The sequence below is a fragment of the Astyanax mexicanus genome, chromosome 17, assembly GCF_023375975.1.
Source record: "Astyanax mexicanus isolate ESR-SI-001 chromosome 17, AstMex3_surface, whole genome shotgun sequence".
NCBI classification, from domain to species: Eukaryota; Metazoa; Chordata; class Actinopteri; order Characiformes; family Acestrorhamphidae; genus Astyanax; species Astyanax mexicanus.
This window is the reverse complement of record NC_064424.1, coordinates 17,063,004-17,086,293: the sequence shown is the minus strand read 5'-3', so window position 1 is coordinate 17,086,293 and position 23,290 is coordinate 17,063,004. Positions and strand designations below refer to the sequence as shown.

General features: G+C 36.0%; 1 protein-coding gene across 2 annotated transcripts in view; it reads left to right on the top strand.

Moving 5' to 3' along the window:
* Positions 1-3,726: 3,726 nt before the first annotated feature.
* pof1b (POF1B actin binding protein) overlaps positions 3,727-23,290 on the top strand; it is a 42,418-nt gene continuing 22,854 nt past the window's right edge. For both annotated transcript variants that reach the window (XM_007244445.4, XM_007244444.4), the window contains exons 1-2: positions 3,727-4,283; positions 6,612-6,683. In XM_007244445.4, coding sequence (XP_007244507.3) covers positions 3,897-4,283; positions 6,612-6,683 — 459 coding nt within the window. In that variant the 5' untranslated portion in view covers positions 3,727-3,896. The remainder of the gene's footprint in view (positions 4,284-6,611; positions 6,684-23,290) is intronic.

The window sequence follows — 23,290 nt, the reverse complement described above, 5'->3', positions numbered from 1 at the left end:
TACTTCAAAATCATGATCAGTTTGTCTGATTTTACTATGTTTGACCATATATATATATAAAAAGATTCAATGCTTTCAGACCTCAAATAATGCAAAAAAAAAAAAAAAGTTAATATTCATATAGAAACATTAATTCTAATTCTAATATGAACTTTCTTTGCATTATTTGCAGTATTTGATTTTTTTTGTTTATTTTTCATTTACATTTTTATTTGTAATTTGGGAGAAACAGTGTCAGTAATTTATAAAATAGAACAACAGCGTTTATTTTACTCAAGTATTGCACATGGAATTGTACACATAAAGACCATGTATTATTAAAGCCATTGCTCAACTTTGAGCTTGAATTAAGCAGATGAGTGATATTTTGTCCTTCTAATTATTATAGCTAATTAAGGTATTTAATTCCTAGTAGGGTTGCAACGGTATGAGATTTTCACGGTATGATAACCGTCTCGGAAAATACCGCGGTATCACGGTTATCACGGTATCACAGTTTGTTACATATATTATTAAACTGACCCTTAAAGAAATTACAACAAAGGTTTTTTTGTTCAATTAACTATTTATTGTAGAAACTACACCATCAGGTGAATGAAACCATGTTTTTCCACTACTCTTAAGGGCATTAAGAGTGTATATATATAAAAAAGTTGGTATATAACCAGATACTGCAGAAAGAGGGGATTTATTTCTGACATGATCCTCACAATAGAGATTTCTATTTTAAGGCTTTCATACCTTAAAACCTTCAACATATGAAAAACAGGCACGTCAGAATTTGAAAATAAACGCATGTAAATGAATGGCGTCTTTCACGTCCAGTCCGGCCAGGACCTTTACACGGACACGTGAATCCATCGTAGCACGCACTTCACGCCTGTACCTGCGTGCCCAAATTTCGGATAACTCAGCGCTTTTGCGGGCGCTTACTGCATGGGTTGTGCACGACTACAAAGAGGTTTTATTTATGTTCAGATTAAAATTATAAACTAAACACATACTTTGCGCTGCACAGCGGGGTGGTGTTTTCGAAGATGGGAGAACAGGTTTGATGTATTTCCTCCTTTAGCTGTGACTTTACGGCCACATTGATTACAAGCTTGTTGATTACAAGATTACAAGTCTGTTTTCAGGCTGTTTGAATGAGCGAAATATGATCAGAATTATGTTAATTAACACTAACATAGAAGCATAGAACTATTATTTAATTAAAATGATTTTTAAGAACAGCTAAACACAGTGCGGAGAAGTTCACGTGCGAGAGAGAGAGACACAGAGAGAGAGAGACAGAGAGAGAGAGAGATTTGCGTATTCTGATGTGAGCTACTCACAGGTAAAGGTTCTCTTTTATCTCCTCGTGCTCATTTTAGTCCAATACATAATTCTGCAGTTTCTCAGTGTTTTCTGTCGTATTTTGCGGCTAGCGCGAGCGCTTACAACTAACACCGCGGGCCGCGAGGTGCTGCCGCGCTGCCGCTGTTGTGCCGAATCCGACTCCCTGCTCAATCCGACTCCCGCTTCGCGGACAGAATCAGCACAACACCTCCCGCTGTAGAACTGCGGGAGTGAAAACAGCGCTTATAAATAAGTTAGTTAAGTTTCACTTTCAGTTTTCGTTATTTGGTTCGTTTTCATTAACAATAATAATTGTTAATGAAGCTCTAGTCTGATGCACTTTCTGCCGTTCTCACCGCTGTGTGCTGAGGAGCTGAAGCGGAGCAGAGTTGCGCATGCGCGGGTGAGTTTCACCGCTGGCTTGCGTTTTACCGGTAATAAGCAAACACACACGGTATGATAACCGTGCATTTTAATACCACGGTATACCGTGAAACCGGTTACCGCTGCAACCCTAATTCCTAGGCATATTCATGTCCAATTTTAGGGTGCTTACATAAATCATTAGCTAGGTTATACAATCATGTGTGCAATATTTACCATGTAAATGTCTATATGTATTTGTTTTAGCCCAGTGTTTAACATTATGCTCAGTTAATTCCTGCACATGTGGTAAGATAAATCAATGGTTTGTTCATCACACATTTGGGACACTTTTAACTCACAGCTCAGAACAAAAGAATGTAAATGTAAGTGTCCAAAAAAAAAAGACAATCAGTATAAAAAATGGGAGAACTTCATCATTTTTATTGGCATAGAAACCATAAATCTAAATATAAAACATTGCACCAAAGTTATATTATGATATACATCACGTATTGTATATTTGATGTGAATAGTTAATTCTGGCATATACATGTTATGAGTAAATGTAAAAGTAAATCCCATGTAAGCCAACTATCAATGTTGAGGTTAAATTGAAGGGTAATTGAACAATATGTCTACATAGACCAGGGGTATTCAACTAGAATTCACTATGGTCCAGTTAGAGAAAATTTTGCCAGGCCAAGGTCCGGACCGTCGCTATTTTTAACTTTTAGTGTTATGATTCAGTATTATATACTGTATTATATACAGTATTATATACTGTATACTGAAAGACAAAACAAAATACACATACTAGTATATTTCAACAATATGTATTGTTTTAAAATTTAAATAAATTACATTATGAACCTATCATTAAATAAATGAACTTATCGAGTCTATTAATGTGAATCTGTATGTTAGCTTTGTTTCAAAATGCTTTATTTATTCTATTTAATTTTATTTATATTAGATTTGCGCCTGCCTGTCATGATTATTACATGAATGACAAATCATACAATGTGTGGAGAAATGTTTGTTGAACTTGACCAAAATATCAGCTTTTTTAAAAAAAACAGCAGTTTTATTTTATTTAATATTATTACTGTATCAGACTTTATTATGTAGTGTGTAAAACTAATGTGGGAAGTTGCCAATGCTTTTTGTCCCGTGGGGGTTGCCTTAGTTTTGAGGTAGGGTTGTTTTGGGATTAAAGAGAGCGCGTCTGCGAGCGAGGGAGGGAGGGTTTTTTTTCTTGCTGAGTTCTGATCAGGTGGAGTAAAGTGGAATATTTTGCACTGTTGTCTCGGTTGTTTCTTTTTAATTCCTCCAAGTAACACCGCTAGGTTACATTACTGTTAATATGTTTTTATTAAGGTAGTATTTTTATTTATTTTTCTGGTGCGCACCATCTGTATTAGCTTTTCTCGCTTTATTCTCCGACTTCTCACCGCCTGTCTCAATGCCCGCGTGGCTCCGCGCGGCTCCTCGCGCTCGCATCTGCACAGCAGATGAGGGCGTTTGGTGATTTTACAGCACATGCGATTGGTCTGTGTGCTTACTGCGCTGCACGTAAACCATAAAGACAATAAACGTTCCGCCGCTTTAAATGAATACGGTCAGAATTAAATCCTTCTCTCTAGTTTCGGTTTGGGTCCGGATCGGACAACGTCTGGGTCCGGACACGGACCGCGGTCCGCCAGTTGGTGACCTCTGCCATAGACCATTAGTCTATCGAGGCACATAAGACTAATATGTGTCAGAATATGATATGAATACCTCCTAAAACTTTTTAACTAACCCTAGCTAAGTCAAACCAGTTATTTAACGCTAAGAAAATCGAAGAAGGTATCAACGCATGCGCAGAATGCCACCGGCCTGAAAGTGCTGGTTTAAATCCGCGGTTCTGCTGACGCATGCGCAGAATGCCACTGGCTTGAAACTGCTGGCGTGAATCTGCTGCCGTATATCCGTGGCTCTGCGGCTCTGCAGACAGATACTATTGGTCCTCCTCCCCAGAGAGAGAGGCTCAGTTTCGGTGTTTGAGCTTCTATTCTGACGAAGCTTCTGTCGTTTAACGCGCGTTTAACCAGCTTTAAAACAGTTTTTCACGCGTTTTCTCTTTTTTAACTGAACCACTCCATGACCCCGTAACTCCCTCGGTCTGCTGTGGAGTAAACTTTAGTCTGAAGATGACTCTTCCCACGACGCACAGCACCGCGACCCTGCGGACCGTCAACCTCTCCTCGGAGCAGCCCGTGACCGCGATGCTCTCTCCCGGCCAGTTCAGCCTGAACGGAACCTCCACCATGCGGGCGGTCAGCGTGGCCGGAGCCCCGCTACAGTCCGTCCAGTCCCTGCAGTCCGTACAGTACGTGAACGGCGGGATGGACGGGAACCTGCTGCAGGGGAACCTGCGGTACCTGGTGCCGGTCCAGCGCGCCCAAGAGTCCTACGTGCTGATCAACCAGGCGCCGCAGATGCTGAACCCGGTTTACCTGCAGAACGTCCAGAACGTTCAGAACCTGCAGCGGCTCAGCGTCAGCAGCGTGGACGACACCGAGACCTACCAGCAGACCGTGAGTTTACGAGCTTTTCTTCCATTATCTTCACATAGACCTCACCTTTTGTTGTAAAAAGTGCTGGAACAGTGGGGGAGTGACATGGAGAAAACATATGGAGAGTTATTTATCAACAAGAAACATGTTAAAAAGCAGTTTTACACATTAATTATGTGTAATTTATTTTATATTATGCTTTCAAATCACTGAAAAAGGTGCTAAGACCCTACAGCCAACAGTGATATGAATGTAAGTCTACTCACATTTTATAAAGTTTATCTGACAATATCAAAAACAATATCGAAGCCTTTTTATGATTATGGGTGTTTTTTTGTATTTAATTCTGAATGTAAATTAAGTTATGGAGGGTTCTTTACCAGCAAGAAACATGTTAAAAAGCAGTTTTAGACATTATTTATTTGGAATTTATTATATAATATGCTTTTAAAGCAAGGTAAGCCCACAGTGATGCATGTAAACCTACTCACATTTTATACAGTTTACCTGACAATAACAATTAACACTATCTGATACTAATATCTAATATACTGTCCAAGCATTTTCTGATTATGGGTGTTTTAAAATATTTAATTATTAGTGTCAATGTTTTAGTTTTTATTTATTAGTTTTTATTCTGACTGTTTTTCACCAACAAGAAACATGTTAAAATGCAGTTTTACACATTATTTAATTGTAATTTATTAAATATAATGCTTTCAAAGGACTGAAAAAGGTGCCAAGACCCTACAGCCCACAGTGATACCAGTGTAAGACTCCTCACATATTTAAAGTTCACCTGACAATAAGAATAAACAATATCTGAGCTTCATACTGTCCAAGCCTTTTCTGATTATGGGTGCTTTTAAATATTAAATTTAGAGTGTGAAATAAATTATGGAGTTATTTTCCAATAAGCAACATGTTAAAAAAGCTGTTTTATACATGATTTGCTGGAATTTATTTAAACACTTTCTAATAGTGATCCCTACAGCCCACAGTGATCTATCTGTTTATTATTAGGGGTGGGCAATATGGCCCCAAAATAATATCACAATATTTCATGGTATTTTTGTGACAACTATGCTTTTGGTGATATTTCAAGAATATACTACTGCAACAAAATGAAATTTAATTTTCATTATTTAAATTATTTTTAATGTTTTATTATTGCACACAATGTGATATGGCACACCCGTAACTGAGATATTAAAAAATACAAGAATTTTATGAAATTTGTAATGATACTAATAATGCACTCCAAATATCTCCATCTATCCATTAAAGTACAATAAATTATACTGGACAGATATAATCTGTATCTAGTAGATAAATAATGGGAAATAAGAACAGTTTGAAATTTTCTTTTGCTAAAAACATCAAAAAAAAGTAGAACCCTGATTATGGCACAATATTTCAGGGTATAATATTGTTCACGATTGTTTATTCTGCACAGGTTGTTTATTAAAAAACACTGTTTAAACACACAGTACCTTGAGGTAGTTATCTGGGTGCCACCATCTTTAAGTCACGACTGCTGAGCATGAACGCATAGGTAGGATAGGGGAACAGATTGCAAAACTAATTTTGTGGAAAACTTTGAGTCGTGCTTTTGGTGTAAAAATAGCAATTTCTTTGCATGCACTGTGTGCACCTATTAATAGCATTGTACGCCTGTTGGGAGCATCAGCTAAAAGCGGTGAACGGAGGTGGACTATTCAACAAAAGTTTGTACTTGTTATGTTTCACTACAGCCCATTAAGTCTATTTCACAACAAATTTGTGGTTGTCCATTCCTAGTCACTGCTTAGAAAATAGTTAGCCAACAGCAGGTGTTAGCCATGTCATTCTACAAGTGCACTAAAAAACAACAGTTTCTATTCAGAAAGTTATTCCCTCAACTTTGATTTGACTGGTTTTCAGTTTATATCTGTCAGCCAACATGGTTGTGTAACACAGTACCTTAATATGAAGCTAACCTGCATGGCCTTATGACTGAGAATTACCTCAGCTTTAGTCAACATGTTTGTTTGCAGTAGTTTTACTCAGCCAGATTGAAAATATTACATAATACATTCTAAATTCTAGATTAGCCTAGCTTTCCGGCTGGTTTTCTGAGGTAAAGGTTTTTTTTGTAAGAAGCTATCTGTTCAGTTTTTAAACTTTGACTCAAGCTGATGTTAGGTTTGCCTCTACAAATGATTAGCTTGCTAGCAGTGAAGTTGATTGTTTACTTGCTCAATGTTTGTGCTGGAAAGCTATTTGAATGATTTATGTCCTCTTTTTTTCATGTGTGTTCTGTTGTCACTTGTCACATGTTAATACACGGATGCTTCCTCTTGCATTTAGAATGTCAATGGGCGAGCTTCATCTGTGTTCAGCCAAACATCAAGCCCAACCAAGAGTCCTGAGCCTCCAGAGGTAAGCTCCTCTACCAAAAGCACAGTAATGACGCACACCTGAAAATGACTCCATGCACAGCCATTAATTAAGCCACACACATCTAAAGCTTTGTCATGTATTCACAGTTGTTTTTCTCTTGTCATTCTATCTAGTGTGCATTTCTAGAACACAACTTTTGAATTTATTAAAACAATTGACTGAGGCCACAGCTATTGAGCATGGTTTTACTGCTGCGAGTGCATTTGAATTGGGCTTTTCTAGCAAAGCCTCACTCTGTGTGTGTGTGCCAGTGGGGGTTTATGAGTTTGAGCAATAGCGCCGTACCTGCAGGGTGTGTAGCTGGGTGTGTCTAACTAGAGGAATGGACTTATTCATTTACACATGACATTGTGTAGGAACGCCCTTTTTTGATCTGTCATTTTTGGCAACATTAGAAGAATAACTGGAACAGAAAAATAATCAAATGCAAATGGGTTGACATGTGTTCACATCTTTCTAAGTAAACTGATCCGATCTACACAAAGCTCCGTAGTTCAGCCTGAGCTCCGTAGTTCAGCCTGAGCTCCGTAGTTCAGCCTGAGCTCTATAGTTCAGCCTGAGCTCTATAGTTCAGCCTGAGCTCTATAGTTCAGCCAGCGCTCTCACTAGTTCAGTCAGAGCTCTCTAGCTCAGCCTGAGTTCTCTAGTTCAGCCAGAACTCTCTAGTTCAGCCAGAACTCTCTAGTTCAGCCAGAGCCCACTAGTTCAGCCAGAGCCCACTAGTTCAGCCAGAGCCCACTAGTTCAGCCAGAATTCACTAGTTCATCCAGAGCTATATAGTACAACCAGAGCTCTATACAGTTCAGCCAGAGTTCTATAATCCAGCCGTAACTCTACAGGTCAGTCAGAGGTCTCTAGTTCAGCTGGAGCTCTATATTTGAACCAGAGCTCTATATTTGAACCAGAGCTATATGACTCAGCCAGAGCTCTATAGCTCAGACAGAGCTCTATAGTTTATCCAGAGCTCTATAGTTTATCCAGAGCTCTATAGTTCAGCCAGAGCTCTATAGTTTATCCAGAGCTCTATAGTTCAGCCAGAGCTCTATAATTCAGCCAGAGCTCTCTCTAGTTCAGCCAGAGCTCTCTCTAGTTCAGCCAGAGCTCTCTCTAGTTCAGCCAGAGCTCTCTCTAGTTCAGCCAGAGCTCTCTCTAGTTCAGCCAGAGCTCACTAGTTCAGCCAGAGCTCACTAGTTCAGCCAGAGCTCACTAGTTCAGCCAGAGCTCACTAGTTCAGCCAGAGCTCACTAGTTCAGCCAGAACTCTATATTTGAATAGCTCTATACTTGAACCATAGCTCTATATTTGAACCAGAGCTCCATAACTCAGACAGAGCTCTATAGCTCAGACAGAGCTCTATAGCTCAGACAGAGCTCAATAGCTCAGACAGAGCTCTACAGTTGAACCAGAGCTCTACAGTGGAACCAAGACTCTACAATTCAGCCAGAACTCTTTAATTTATCCAGAGCTCTACAATACAGTCAAAGCTCTATAGTTTAGCCATTTGTACAGTTCAGCCAGAGCTCTATAGTTCAGCCAGAACTCTATATTTTTTCCAGAGCTCTATAGTTGAACCAAAGCTCTACAATTAATTGTAGAGCCCTGACTGAACTGCAAAGCTCTTATGTAATTATATAATTGTCTATTCTTTTCTGGTAATAATACAGAGTAAGGGATGCCAAGACTATTTTGGTGACATGATCAACTCAATATTGCATGTACTGTATGTGCAACCCTAGCATAAAACAGAACACAATTACTGTGACACAATCTGATTCCTGACTATATAATGCCCTAGTTTTGGAGAGCACTTCACTTCTAATAACTATTCAGCTGCCCCTCATGTAGATATAGCTACCAAAGCCAAGCACAGGCATGTTAAAATCTCAGAGCCTGAAGACTCGATAGGTTTAGTTAATCTCATGGACACGCTTATCCTCAGGCAGAAAACTTCTCTGACTGTAAAATGTATTTTATGCTTCGAATTGCTCTGTACTGACTTGTTTTGGAAGAAACTGCTAGATGTTTGAACACTGTTAAAGTGAAATACACTCTATTGACAAAAGTATTGGAACACACCTGTTAGTCATTGTCAGCAGGTGTTTCATTCAATCCATATTCAATCCCATTTCCACAGGTGTGTAAAATGAAAGACGGACGTCCTTTTGGTAAACAAACAAATGCTAAGGCTAAGTTACCTCCTTTAACGTTAGTGTTTTAGCTCTGCACATCTCATATCTCTGAATTTATTACATGAATACAGAAAACAGATAATTAATTTGGCCTCTTGGACCTTTAAATTAAAATATGTTTGTAAGTACACTTTATCTCAGATGGGAAAATAGTTTGGGACACCTCCGCGTCTAATGTGTTGACAGACTGTCATGTAAATTGTGCGTTGTTTGAACTTGGGTGAACAAGCTAACCAGTCTTCAAAGTTGCCATTAGCTGCACTGTAATTTACTGATGATCATTATCTCCAGGACATTATCCTGAGGCACGCTACAACAAGAGTAGGCCCTGCTGGAGTTTCATTTATATGAGAAGCTTTCAGGCTATCCTGTTGCATACTGACATATCTAGGGTTTAGGTCATGTGCATTACACATAGACCCATATTAAATGTTGAACATTTAAAGTAGAAGTAGCAAATTTGTGGTAATTATTCTCATATAATGGTAAATGTGTTACTGTTACTGTATATTAGTATTTAAAGAAATGCAGCTGCATATTACATATTATTGAATATTTGTTAGAGCAGATGGTAGTACTAACAACCAAACTAAACAAAAGAAATTAGAGATAAATAGTAAAAAAGAAAGTGACAAAACAGCAAAGTAACTGTTATAAGGGAAAGTTCAGATTATGAATGAAAAAAAAGTCAGTTAATGTTTTTAAATATATAAACAAAATGACATAAAATAAATAAAATAAGAAAAAATATTGTTGTTTTATTCTATAAACTACAAACAACATTTATCCCAAATTCCTAATAAAAATATTGTCATTTAGAGCAATTTATTTGCAGAAAATTAAAAATGGCTGAAATAACAAAAAAAAAGATGCAGAGCTTTTAGACCTCAAATAATGCAAAGAAAACAAGTTCATATTCATAAAGTTTTAAGAGTTCAGAAATCAATATTTGGTGGAATAATCCTGGTTTTTAATCACAGTTTCATGCATCATGGCATGTTCTTCTCCACCAGCCTTACATGCTGCTTTTGGATAACAGCTCAATAACATGTGCTCCTTCTGTTTAAGGTTCAGCCACATGGTTTTAGCAGAATGTAGGACAACAGAAGAGAACTTGAACAACAAATTAATTTATAAATAAAAAAAACAAACAGATAAAAGCATGCATAAATAAACATTCTTAATTTGTACGCGCTTTATAATATTTAATTGATTCTTTCTGCTGCAGATCTGCTATAGTAAGATTATTGAGATGAGCACATGAGCATATGTAATTACATGTTATGAAGCAGAGATGGTATTTAAAAGCTGGATGTTTAGGGTGTTTAGAAGCAACCAGGCAGTAATAAGATGTTTATGGTTTGATGTCTAAGCCTTTACTACTGTAGCAGATGTCTGTAATTATAAAGAACAGTCAGGGAGAGGCCATTTTATGATGCATTTAAAAAAAAAAAATTGTTTCCTCTAATATTCCGTATTATAAACATGGTGTTTCAACCTCAGCAACAGAAGATTATGAAGGCCAGCTAGGTAGCTATGTTAAAGCTAAGGAGTGGGCTTAGAAGTAGTTGTGTGTAATTGCTATGGACCTCATCCTCACTCTACCTCCAGTTTGGTTGTCTTATGCACACAGACTGAACACAGTGTGAACTGCTCCCTCTGTTGCTGCACACAGGCAATGCAGTTTGTCTTCGCTGTTATTCACAATGTTGTTGAACTCATATCACTATATTCTAATTTGTCTTCCATCTCTAATTTAGATTTGATCTTATATGTTATAGTTTACATTTCTGATTGTTTTCATTTGTTTTAACATCGGAATGAAGAAACTGTTTGAGTATGGATTTCTTTTTGTCTTTTTTACAAAGGATCAAAACAAAACAGTAATATGTCAAACAATTATTAAATTGTAATTGAAAGCACAGTATGTTTTAGAGTTGCATTAATATGTAGACATTACTGTGAAATCTATATGTATGCAATGTAGATAGGAGATTAGAGTAGATTGGAGTTTAACAAAAGTAGTTTTGATGAATGTGATAGCCTGATATTCAGTGGTTATAACAATTATTTAAAAGTATTTAAAATACAGCCCTGGAAAAAAAATAGGTGACCACCTAAAAATTATTCGTTTCCTTGATCTTACCAAATTGAAAACCTTTGGAACATAATCAAGCTTGAATTTTTGCACCAGGAGTGGCAGAAAGTTATCCAAAACAGAGTGTAAGACTGATTGAGGAGAACATGCCAAGATGCATGAAATATGTGTTTAAAAACCATGGTTATCCTAACAAATATTGATTTCTGAACTCTTAAAACTTTATGAATATGGAGTTGGTTTCTTTGCATTATTTGAGATCTGAAAGCTCTGCATCTTTTTTGTTATTTCAGCCATTTCTAATTTTCTGCAAATAAATGCTCTAAATGACAATATTTTTATTTGGAATTTGGGAGAAATGTTGTTCGTAGTTAATAGAATAAACAATGTTCATTTTACTCAAACATATACCTATAAATAGCAAAATCAGAGAAACTGATTCAGAAACTGAAGTGGTAGTTTTAGAATTTGATAGTCTGAGCTGAAAAATTCTGATAATCGGTGGATATAACAATTTAAGTATTTGAAATATGTCACTACAGGTGCAGATCAAGCGACTCACACAAGACTAGGAGCACAGTAGGGTTTTTGGTTACCCACCTGCAGATAGAATAGCAAACACATGACCCAGCTCTTCTACACACCGCAGGAGAGCATGCAGAGCGCCAGTGCAAACACACTTACGTCACATTCCTCACACACACTCTGCCTGATGAGCGGCCTCTCTGGCTTAACCTGAGTTTAAAAATGGACATTGCACAAATGTGCAACAGTGCATTTCAGTGAATCTCAGTGAAAAATCACAGCAGCAATTTGATATCATGGAATATTCTCAAGCTGTTATGTGTGGTCAGTTTGATTTGTAGACACACTTGTGACACAGTTTCTTACTTGTAATAGCAAATAACTGCTATACGGACGTTTCTGAAATCACATGGCCTTGCCGGAGTGAGGCATGTCTGTAGCTGTCCTCAGATATACCGTGACTGGAAACAATTAGGAAGAGGATTGGTCATAGGCATGTCCAGGTGGTGTGCTAACTGCTGCACATGTGGAGAACACACCAGCACATATATCAGTGCAGTGAAGAAAGATGTTTTCCCTCGTAAAAGAACTGGAGTTATTTTGTCCTAGTGGGCAGCCAGGGGCTCTTTTTGTGGCATTTATGAGTGATATGTATAGGAACCGTGCACATTCCACCAATAGTATTCTATTGCAGTTGCATTTTTAGAGCTGTATCCAGGTTATGTGAAGAAAGAAACCTGTCAGTTCAAAGCACGTGTAGCCATTCAGTTTTTTACAGTTAGTTTATTTTCATTACATAATGTATGTAACTAGGTCTAAAGGAGAACTTTGGTGTAAGACATGCCAAAAAAATACTTACCTTTGTTGAATAGCACACCACCGCTGTCCTACAGCTTTCTGAGATCCAGTAATTTTGTGCTTTTTGCCCAGCACTCTGTACAATGGCCGTATCAAGGCATGTTTTGCCCCAATAAATCACTTTTTAAACCGTTATCCAGGCTCAAAGTAGCTCCACACCTCCTTGGTAGAATCCAGAGAGCCCTGGCATTTAAATCAAGGCATTAATAACTTTAAAAATATGCCCCAACACGGCTGTTGTACAGAGTGAGAGTACAGAGTACAAAAAAAACACAAACACAAAATTACTGGATCTTAGAGAGCTGTAGGACAGTAGTGGTAGGCTATTCAGCAAAGGTAAGTACTTTTTTTATCATGTTTTACTACATCCTAAGTCAATTTTACACCGGAGTTCTCCTTTAAGTAGTATCCCTGATACTAATCAGTTCACAATATGTGAATTTAATGCTGTCAATAGGGATAGGGAGTTAGCTAGCATTAGCTATCTAGCTTATTTTGCAGGATAATAATCTGGTAAAGTGCCTCTGACTGAAACCTCGCTGATAAAACATACAGACAAGACAGTTCCAGATCTAGTGATTGCTGTTGGAAGAACAGAAAGCTGAAATTAATATTTTTTTTTAGCTAGCTAGGTTAGGCTAGGTTAGCTATCTTAGCTTTTAGCTTTTGGCTACTATCTTAAATAACACAGCTGCTGTTGATTAATTGACAAAAGTATAGCAAAAAAATGTGTTGTCTGAGTGGCAGAATAGCTGACTACACTTTACAGGTTCTGTGCTGTCTGAACTGCTTTGGAAAGTTTGCTAGGTTAGGTTAGCTGATGCTAGCTTAGCTAGCTCACAGGGCTAAACACCACAGCACAGTGTTTTAGCTAAGTGAGGCACAGATTATTCCCATTTACAAAATAAAGCCTCATATCTGAGTGCAAACATGTAAAATGTCTTGGGGGCGGGGGGGCTTCATCCAGGTTTGCTCTCTTTTTTATATAAACTCAGTACATCACTAAACTTCACTTTGTTTATCCACCAACCTATTTTCACACTAACAGTCAGTAAGCACCCACCTTGTGGCTATCTTGTGGCTGTCTTAGTGTCTTTTCACACCTGTATTTGTTTTTTCTGGTATATAAGTTTGTTTCACTTGTGGGAGTGTTTTTTTCTTTTGATTTGGTTTGTTTTTACACAGGTGCAATCCTAAATGTAGCAAAATGTTCCTTAACAAACCATGCAAGCGCGTTGTCTCTTCTGATTGGTCAGAGTTGTCTAGCATGAGAGTAGGGCTGAAACTAATGATTATTTCTGCCATGATGTTCATCTCTGCTTGCTGTGGTGGCGGCTCCTGTTTCTAGCTTTCTTCGTCACTTCAAAGTGATAGAAACAGCTGAACATGGGATATAGATACCATTTAAATGTCCAGAACTTTGCTGTTTAAATGTGGAAAGTGCTGCTGTTTTAGTATGAAATCTGTTGTGTTTGAGCATTTTTGGAGAAACAGGCCGAGATCAGTGTAAACTGTATGAATGACCCCAATAACATTCACTCTACAGTCTTGTCAACATTTTTTTTTTATAATTGACATTGACAATTATTGTCGCAGCCCTGCACGGGAGGGAGAACGTAAGTACAGCAAGAAGGTTCTGTGTTACAGTCCAGCACATATATCTGTGCAGTGTGAAGCTTCTTTATTTAACACTGAATGCATAAAATTTGCTGCTGCACTTTTAAACACAGTGTTTTCAGTGGGATTCCCTGTGCAGATAAACAGAGTTGTGCAGCAGTACGCGTTGTGTTCTGCACGAACGGTGTTCAGTGTGAAAACAGCTTAGCATGGAGCAGCAGAAGAGACAGAATTCAGAGTTGTGGTACTAATCGGAAAATGAATCAGGTTAAACTGCACCTACACAGCATCTTAGCTCAAATGAAAGCATCTGATATATTTGATAGTTGGTTCCGATCAAGAGCGGCTCACGTTCTCACCACAAACAAATTGCTATTGAGTTCGTTTGCAACCAAATGAACAGCATTTAGGGTGCAAGCGAACCACGTTTGTCTGTTTTAATTAGACCAAATATTGCTAAAATGATTTACAAAATGCCCTTAAATGCAGCTGTATGAATGAGCTACTTTGGCTAAATACCACAAGAGACACAGAACAGATATCTGACACATCAGACACATTTGTATTTTTAAAATATCACCATAATTTGAAGATACCGTCAACTTTTTAATGCCTTGGCATACAGTGTTACTCTTATACTTCCCAACCCTAGAGGTGACTATGAATAACTATGAATTACATTAAAGATCGTTTGGTACTTGCTTTGACTAAATTGATTGACAGTGTTCTGTGTAAATGTAATAAAGTGCAGTTAGTTTGTGTAATTCGAAACTTTATTTAAAGTATTTCTCATCATGAGGTAGGATTGCATAAGCTCATATCAAACATTTATTGCATTTTCAGCCTATAATTTAAAGCTGATACTGTTCTAAATCTGAACATTCCTGTTCCTTTCTTTCATTTAAAAGTAAAATCCAGTCTTGTTTTGAAACAGGATTCTTGGCACTGTTTTCCTCTGCTCCAGGATTACAAGACCTGGCACAGTTCCGGTTTGAAAAATGAGCTCACCGCCTCATGCTCTTTTCCTCCATTCAGTGTCGGCCACAGTAATGGCTCTCTATTCTTATCCTGTAACAGAGAAACCTTGGCCTCACACACTGACCCATTTCTTCCTATTCTACTGACACAGGGAAGCATTGTGCTTTGGAATGATAGATCCACCGGACAGTAACAGGCTTAGCAGTCAGGTATCGGTACAGTGTGTATCTTTTTATGATTCCAAGGAATGACATTCCAGACAATTTTGAGCTGGATCAAGCTGGGTTGAACAGTGTCTTTGTGTGTTCTAGTCTGGACTGAAGGGGAAATGAGTCATGCACTTAACTGTACTTCATGTCCTGTGGTCCAGCGGCTGTGTAACAGGAAATTACAGTCGCTTTAAACACCTAGTCTAGAATTAAATTCCTATCAAATTAAAATGATTCTAAAAAGATGGCTTATAAAATGAGGGTTGGGTTATTGAATGTAGTGCTCAGAGTTTTTTTAAGATGTTCTTTAAATATCTAGCTTTGTTTGCTGAACTGTGTTTAGTAGGTATGGACAATATTAAAATAGAGAGATATATTGTGCTAAAACAAATGTAAAATGATAAAATCAGTAAAGGTTTAGATGATGCTGCATATAATTTAATGTAAAAATATTTTTATTTTTATGCATTTCATTATAAAATTGTGACAATATGATAAAAACGTCCTGTGTCAAAGATTCAAATAATTGCAACATATTGTCTTTGATTTTATTGCCTTAAGTAACATCGCACGTCCTGCCATGTGACTATTGCGCATGCGCACATTGCGATGACGATACTTAAACTATATATCGTACAGCCTTAGTCCCCACCAACTCTAGTTCAGTGCTAATTTTTGGGCCATCTTACACAAATGGTATTTGCCTACAGATTTTAATGGTGTTAAAACCTGGGGACTGTAAAAACTTTAGTTTGTTATTGTTTCTTGAAGTAGTTTATAGTACATCGATTTTAAGGTGTGTATAAGATTATTTTCCTGTTGTAGAAACCAGTCTGTCTTTATTTACTTGTATTTTGGATTTATTATAAACATGTGCAATGTTTCATGTGTCACTGGTTGCCACACAACCCCAAATCATGCAGATTTACCCCAGGTTACAGATTCCCAAACATTTACTTATACACTGATGTGCCAGAATGGGTGAGCAATATGTAATCTGATCATGAAGAACAACAGCATGTGAATACCTTGAATCTTGTGAATGGGGCTGAACACTGGCCAAGGCAAGGCATTGTAAGTTTGAATGTTAGAGCTTGCATGAGATGTGATGGTGGATTCCAGATGGATTTTGTTCTGTGTGTACCTGGAAAACATTGTAGATGCATTAAATGCTACCCACAGTGGATGTGCAGTGTGTAGTGGGCTGTGTGCTGTGATGATTGTAACCAGTGGCGTCTGGCTCAAACTCCCTTTATGAAAAGACAGGTGACTCTGTCAGAAATCACATCCACATTCAATGCAGGAGGCCCTCTATACACAGACATCCCACACCCACAGCTCTGTGTAGTGTTCTATAGCTGCTTTTATGGGACATAATAACAGCCATGGGATTTGGTATTAGTTTCTGTCTCATGAGATTTGGCATGTGAGTGTAGCTGTAGTGAAGTAGAGTGAAGTGCAGAACAAGTTAAGTGCCTCTGGCAACCTTGGGTGCATTGAGCAGGATTTGCATATACTTGGTGGCCGGGGATGGGGTAATTATTATTATCTGTAGGCAGTTCATGCATGTTCACTATGACTTCACCTAAACCACAGAGCACAAGCTGTGTCTTGCATTAAAGGGGAAGTGTGTATAGTAATGGATGAGTATCGCACAGGCTTGCACACGTGCAGATTACGATATACAGTATCTGATTTGAAAGAGGTGGAGCTAGTGTCCAAAGTGCATTTTACGAATTACTGTGAGTTTATCTTCTGAGATGGAGGGCGGGACCCTGCTGTCTTTATCTTTTGATTTAGTATTTTATGCAATCTGTCACTCTCACTCGTTCAGGCCTAGCTGGGTTTGCACTTTTAGCACTTGCCTGCCCGTAGAATACCATCATAAAATACAAAATATCAGTCAAAAATCTCAAGAAGTGCGTTTCTGTGTTGACTTGTGTTGACACTTGAGCTGTAACTGATGTCAGGAGAAACCGGTTTAGGGACGAGGTGATCAACAATAAAGCCCTTGATCAGTAGCTGTCGGTACTTTCCCTTGTACTGCAGAATGTCTGGAATGTTCTTCTAACACACCCTTTCTGAAGGACACCGCAAAACACACAAGAGCGTAGGGGTGATTCTCACGAAATCAGACTAATGAGGTGGCATTAAGGAGTGTGATGAACAGGTAAATGCTATCAATTTGGGAAACACTGGTTTATAAACATCTCATCAAAGGCTATATTGGAAGTGATTAAAAGTAGACATTGTGATATTTTAAATTATGTATTTTTTATAATTTAGTGTGAAATTCTCAGTACCGCAACGCGTCCATTGCTGAATCTCGGCTCTTCAATTACACAATTTTAATATTTAAAATAAATAAATAATAAAAAACTTAAATGTATCTCATAAAGTAAATTGTTACAGTCAATAAAAATGTATTACTTGGAATTCATTGGTAAAAGAAAAGAAAATATTTAGAACAATAACTTTGGTCAGAACCAATGTTCTCAGCCTCCGCAACAATTTTCAAGCACCATTTAAGACCACAAGGAACAGAAAAAAAACAGCCATTTTGAGAGGGGGGACACCTTTTAGTATGACACCCAAGATGGCTACCAGGTAAGCACCTAATTTTATACCTCTCCAGATAAATGTTAAAAACTTGGTTGTCAGCGAGCATACACAACTTTTTGTTTCTCATTACCGAAACAGCTAGTTTTTAATGTTTAAAAAAATGAAAATGTTATTGTGTTTTGGGAATTTTTAAGGTTTTTAAAGTCTAAATACAAAAAGCTAGCAAAAGTTTAGCCAGGCATCATGGTGGCCCCACAGAGATCAAAGAAGGTTAAGGTCCCTCATACTCCGCAACAGCCTTCTCATACACCGCAACAATTTAAGGCCTGTTGCGGTAGAGAGATTCACTGTTGCGGTAAAGAGAAATTAATGTTTTAAGTGACATGAACTTATATATATATATATATATATATATTGTTTCATAAAAAAGCCTTTATTTACTTATAATAAACAATATATAAAAGAATACATGATGCAATTTCAGATAAAAAACAGATTTATGTAGCAGGGCAGTGACACCCATATAACTTCCGCATAAGATATAAAAATAATATATAAAAATAATAATAATAATATATATATATATATATATATATATATATATATATATATAATATATAATTTTCATATATATAATATATACATTTCATGAAACAACTTTTATTGTTATAAACTGTTAATAAAGGTTGTTTCATGAAATTTATTTTTATAAACTTTTATTGTTATAAACTGTTTATATGTATATATATATATATACACACATTTTATGAAACAACCTTTATTAACAGTTTATAACAATAAAAGTTGTTTCATGAAATGTATATATTATATATATGAAATTTATATATATACACACATATATACATTTCATTAAACAACTTTCTTTAATTTTATCTTTAATTTTAATTTAGTTGCACATTGATGTTTACATTTTTCATGAGATTAATGCTTAATACAAAGATGTTTAATGAGATGTTGAATTGCTTGTTTCATACTTAAATATTTAATTTCAATTTAGTTGTACATTGATGTTTATATCTGTCATGAAATTAATACTTAATAAAAAAGTTGTTTTATGAGATGTTGAATTACTTATTTTGTATTTAAACATTCCATTTCAATTTAGTTATACAGTGATGTTTAAAGTTTTAAGGAATTTATGTCTAATGAGGTATGTTGAAATTTGTTTTATTAAAATACACAGTTCAAAATAGGATATTTTCACAGCTTGAGTCTTACTGAGAATAATTTTCAACAGCAAATACCACATTTTGTTCAATATTACTACTCCATACAAAACTCAAGAAGTACATCATTAGAATTTGTTATTTATTCACAGCATTCACACTCTGTGTTTGTTGTGTAAAGTGTTATTGTTAATTAAGTAGGAATCCTTGTAATGACTCTCTTTACCGAAACATTGACTCTCTTTACCGAAACACCATTCTCTTTACCGCAACACATATTTATTTACTAATTATTTTACTGTTATAAAACAAATTCTAGTTTATAATGGTATTTGGATAAATTGTATTTCTTCATAGGTCATCTGTACTAAATAAGAAATTATACATGTAATTTTTCAGTTAAATATCCTGAAAAGACAGGACATGAATCATGAAATCTGTTGCGGTAATGAGACAAATCATAAAATAAAAAAAAATGGGAAACTTATAAATATAATATTTTCTGGGTTATATACACATATGAGCACAACTGTTAATAATATCTATTTAAAAAGTAACAAATGTGTAACTTTTAAACCATATCTGTTCTGTGTTATCATGTTGCGGTACTGAGAATGTGTGTGCTCTGACTGACTAAAATGGTGCAAAATATACAGAAAAAAATTATAAAATTAAAAAAAAAAAGTATTTCTAAAAAGTTCAGACCCTAGTCTTGCATAACAAAAAGAAATTTTATATTTAAATGCCTTTTGAAATTTTTCAAGTGTGAACCCTTTTAAATCTGTTTTTCGTGAGAATCACCCGTAGGCTGACAGAGAGATTAAAAAAAGCAAGCATTCCAGCTCATATATATATATATATATATATATATAAAGCTCTGAAAAATATAAAAGAGACCGCTTAAAAATTATGAGTTTCTTTGATTTTAACAAATTGAAAACCTTTGGAATATAATCAAGAGGAAGATGGAGGATCACAAGCCATCAAACTAAGCTGAACTTCTTGAATTTTTGCAGCAGGAGTGGCATAAAGTTATCCAAAAGCAGAAAACTGTGACCAGGGTTATTCTACCAATTATTGTTTTGTGAACTCTTTTTTTTTGTGAATGACTTTTTGTTTATTGAAAAGATGAGCAGTGGGACAGGTCAGTACAGTGGAAAATGTGAAACACAAATATAGATCATATTCACAGAAAAATGAACATAATTACGCTGAACTGAGTCAATATAGGGAAAAGAAAAAACACAAAAACAAATATTTAATTGTAGTTTTTTTCTAAAATAGAAGCCTGTTACAAAACAAATATCAAAATTGGTTGATAATATCTGACTGTGTATTAATGTTTTAATGTATTAAGCTCCCTGAAGTCTATTGCATGATCGTTCGATTTCTAAAATCTTAAAATGTTATGAATTTGAACTTGTTTTCTTTGCATTATTTTGAGGTCTGAATTTCTCATTTTCTGCAAATAAATCCTCTAAATGACAATATATTTATTTGGAATTTGGGAGAAATGCTGATTCAGAAACTGAAGTGGTCTCTTAATTTTTTCAGAGCGGTATATATAAATGCTGTTTCACTGTTTAGACAATTTTACTGTAGCTTCTACAGAGTGCACATGAAAAACACACTCTATATGGGCAGTGAGAGACCCTGGCTCAGTATTGGTCTACTTGTGTTTTTAGAAGGTGACATTTGGATGAACAATTGCCCACTGTTTTCTAGCCACCTAATACCACCACCCTGCAGCTTCAATAGAGCACAGCATTGTTACAAACGAAAGTCCATAACAGATCACAACAGATAAGCTTTCAAGTGTAGCGATCTGCTATGATAACCTACTTACCGAGTGCAGGCTTATTATACCTTCCTACTAGACCTTCTTATTATGTAAGCGCTAGTCCCCCTCCTTAACTCTTTAAAACACACTCTGTCATTCGCTGACAGCTCTGTGTCTTCATGCTGATAAGCCACTTAACTCACTCCTTTTACTGTGAGCCATTAAAGTTGTTCATAGGTCAGCTAGTCAAAAGTGTGTTCAGCTTTAGCTCTGTCATTTTCTACATTGTGTTATTATAATTGATCATATTATATATTACTCATATTATTTATTAAGTTAATATTATTTTATAATGTCTAGAAATATGTTATACCATACCAGTCAAAACCAGTTGGACACACTTTAAATTCAGTATTTCTTCATTAAATAAAAAAAATGTTCTGCATTGTAGATTATTACTTAATTTTTTTTTTACATGACTTATTATGTGTTCCTATATACATTTCTGAAGAAAGTTAAGAGACCACTTAAGTTTCTGAATCAGATTCTATAATTTTGCTATTTATATGTATATGTTTGAGTAAAATGAACATAGTTGTTTTATTCTATAAATTACAGACAACATTTCTCCCAAATTCCAAGTAAAAATAGTGTCATTTAGAGCATTTATTTGCAGGAAATGAGAAAAGGCTCAAATAACAAAAAAGATGCTTTCAGACCTCGAATAATGCAAAGAAAAGTTCACATTCATAAAGTTTTAAGAGTTCAGAAATCAATATTTGGTGCAATAACTCTGGTTTTTAATCACAGTTTTTATGCATCTAGGCACATTTCTCCTCCACTAGTCTTACACACTGCTTTTGGATAACTTTATGCCACTCCTGGTGCAAAAATTTAAGCAGTTCATTTTGGTTTGATGGTTTGTGATCATCCATCTTTCTCTTGAACATCAAAAAAACTCATATATCAACACTGTAGTCTGGTTGACTTCAGTGTTTATTCGAAATAATGGAAAATATGCCACATTGCATGTTTTAAAACTTTATATTTTATTTATTTATTTATTTTATTCAAGACATGCAGGACATGTTCTCCCTTCTATGTTGCGTGACTGTTGTAGTTGAAGGTTAGTTTGCGGCACAAGTGATGTCACATTTGTCTCTGTGATATTTAAATCACCAGTACATTATTTATTGACAAAACAAAAGTTCGTGTGATGGGGGTAAGCCAGACTGAGTTGTTGAAAATTATTCATAGATCAGCAAATTCAAAACTGTATCCAGCTATATCATCTTATACTGTGCAATTGACAGAAATAATTGACATAACTTGAAATAACAGTTAGGACAAAATAGGACAAACCAGATTTGCTGGAGTAACTTAAAATGCTTTTCATTAATTCTGTGACATGAGTGCCATAAAAATTACACTTTCTAATTTTAAATGCACTACATGTAGGTGATGTTTTTCCTTTTTTAATTTGCATGACCTGGTGGTTGGGTTGAGCTTGATGGCCCTTTCTGACTTGATATAACATGAAATGAACAATGTAAAAGACAATCAAAACTTGCCTTTTTTGTTCCTGGCTGTTCCAAATGCTCAAATGACGTCCCTTAATGCAACATATATTTAATTTTTTTATTGTACAAGGCCATCAAAGAGAAACAGATAATACAAAAACTTTCATTATGCTCCCAGTGTCCATACATTCAGGGATACATACATAATCCTAAAAAGAATACAGGTTTGGTTAAAAAAAAAAAAAAAAAATGTATGCAGTTGAATGCAGTTGTCAGTGTTGGTCAGTGTGGACATACAAAAAGGCATTGTACAAATCAAAAGCTTTTACTTTTTAGGAAAAAAGAAATTTCTTGTATGTCATGCTAACAAAAACACTTGAGTTAATAACTTTAGGTTTGGAAACATGCTTTAAAGCATTTTTGTGCTTTAAGTCCTTTTCATACAAAGTGTAATTAATGTAATGGAATCTTTACACCTTTAAGTCCAGCACATTTTTGCTTTCTCTAATCAAGAAAAGAAAAGAAAAATCATCACTAAGGTCTCCGTTAAGAATTCTCTGTCATGCCCCTTCATGGACTATGTGTAAAAGACAATATTAATGTGTGTTTGTTTTTAAAACTTTACATTTGGGCTCCGAGTAGTCCAGCAGAATAAGCCCTTCCACTATGATCGAGAGATTGCTGGTTCGAATCCAGTTCATGTCGCTTGCTATCGGCTGCTGAAGCCCAGAGAGAGCACAATTGGCCTTGCCCTCTCTGGGTGGGTAGATGGAACTCTCCCTCCTCATCACTCCAAAGGGTGATGTCGATCAGCAAAAGGTGTCTGTGAGCTGCTGTATTGGATCTAAGTCACTGCACTTTCCTCTGATTGCTCTGATTGCTCTGATAGTTCTAAAAAAAATCTGACATGTAAAATGACTGTAATTTTTTGAATGTTATGGACTAAAGATGTAATAAAATAGTGAAAAAGCAATATATCATATCATTTATGTTTGCAATACATTATCAAAACGTGACATCAAATATTAATATTTGATTTTTTTTCTGTTAATGAATGTTATAC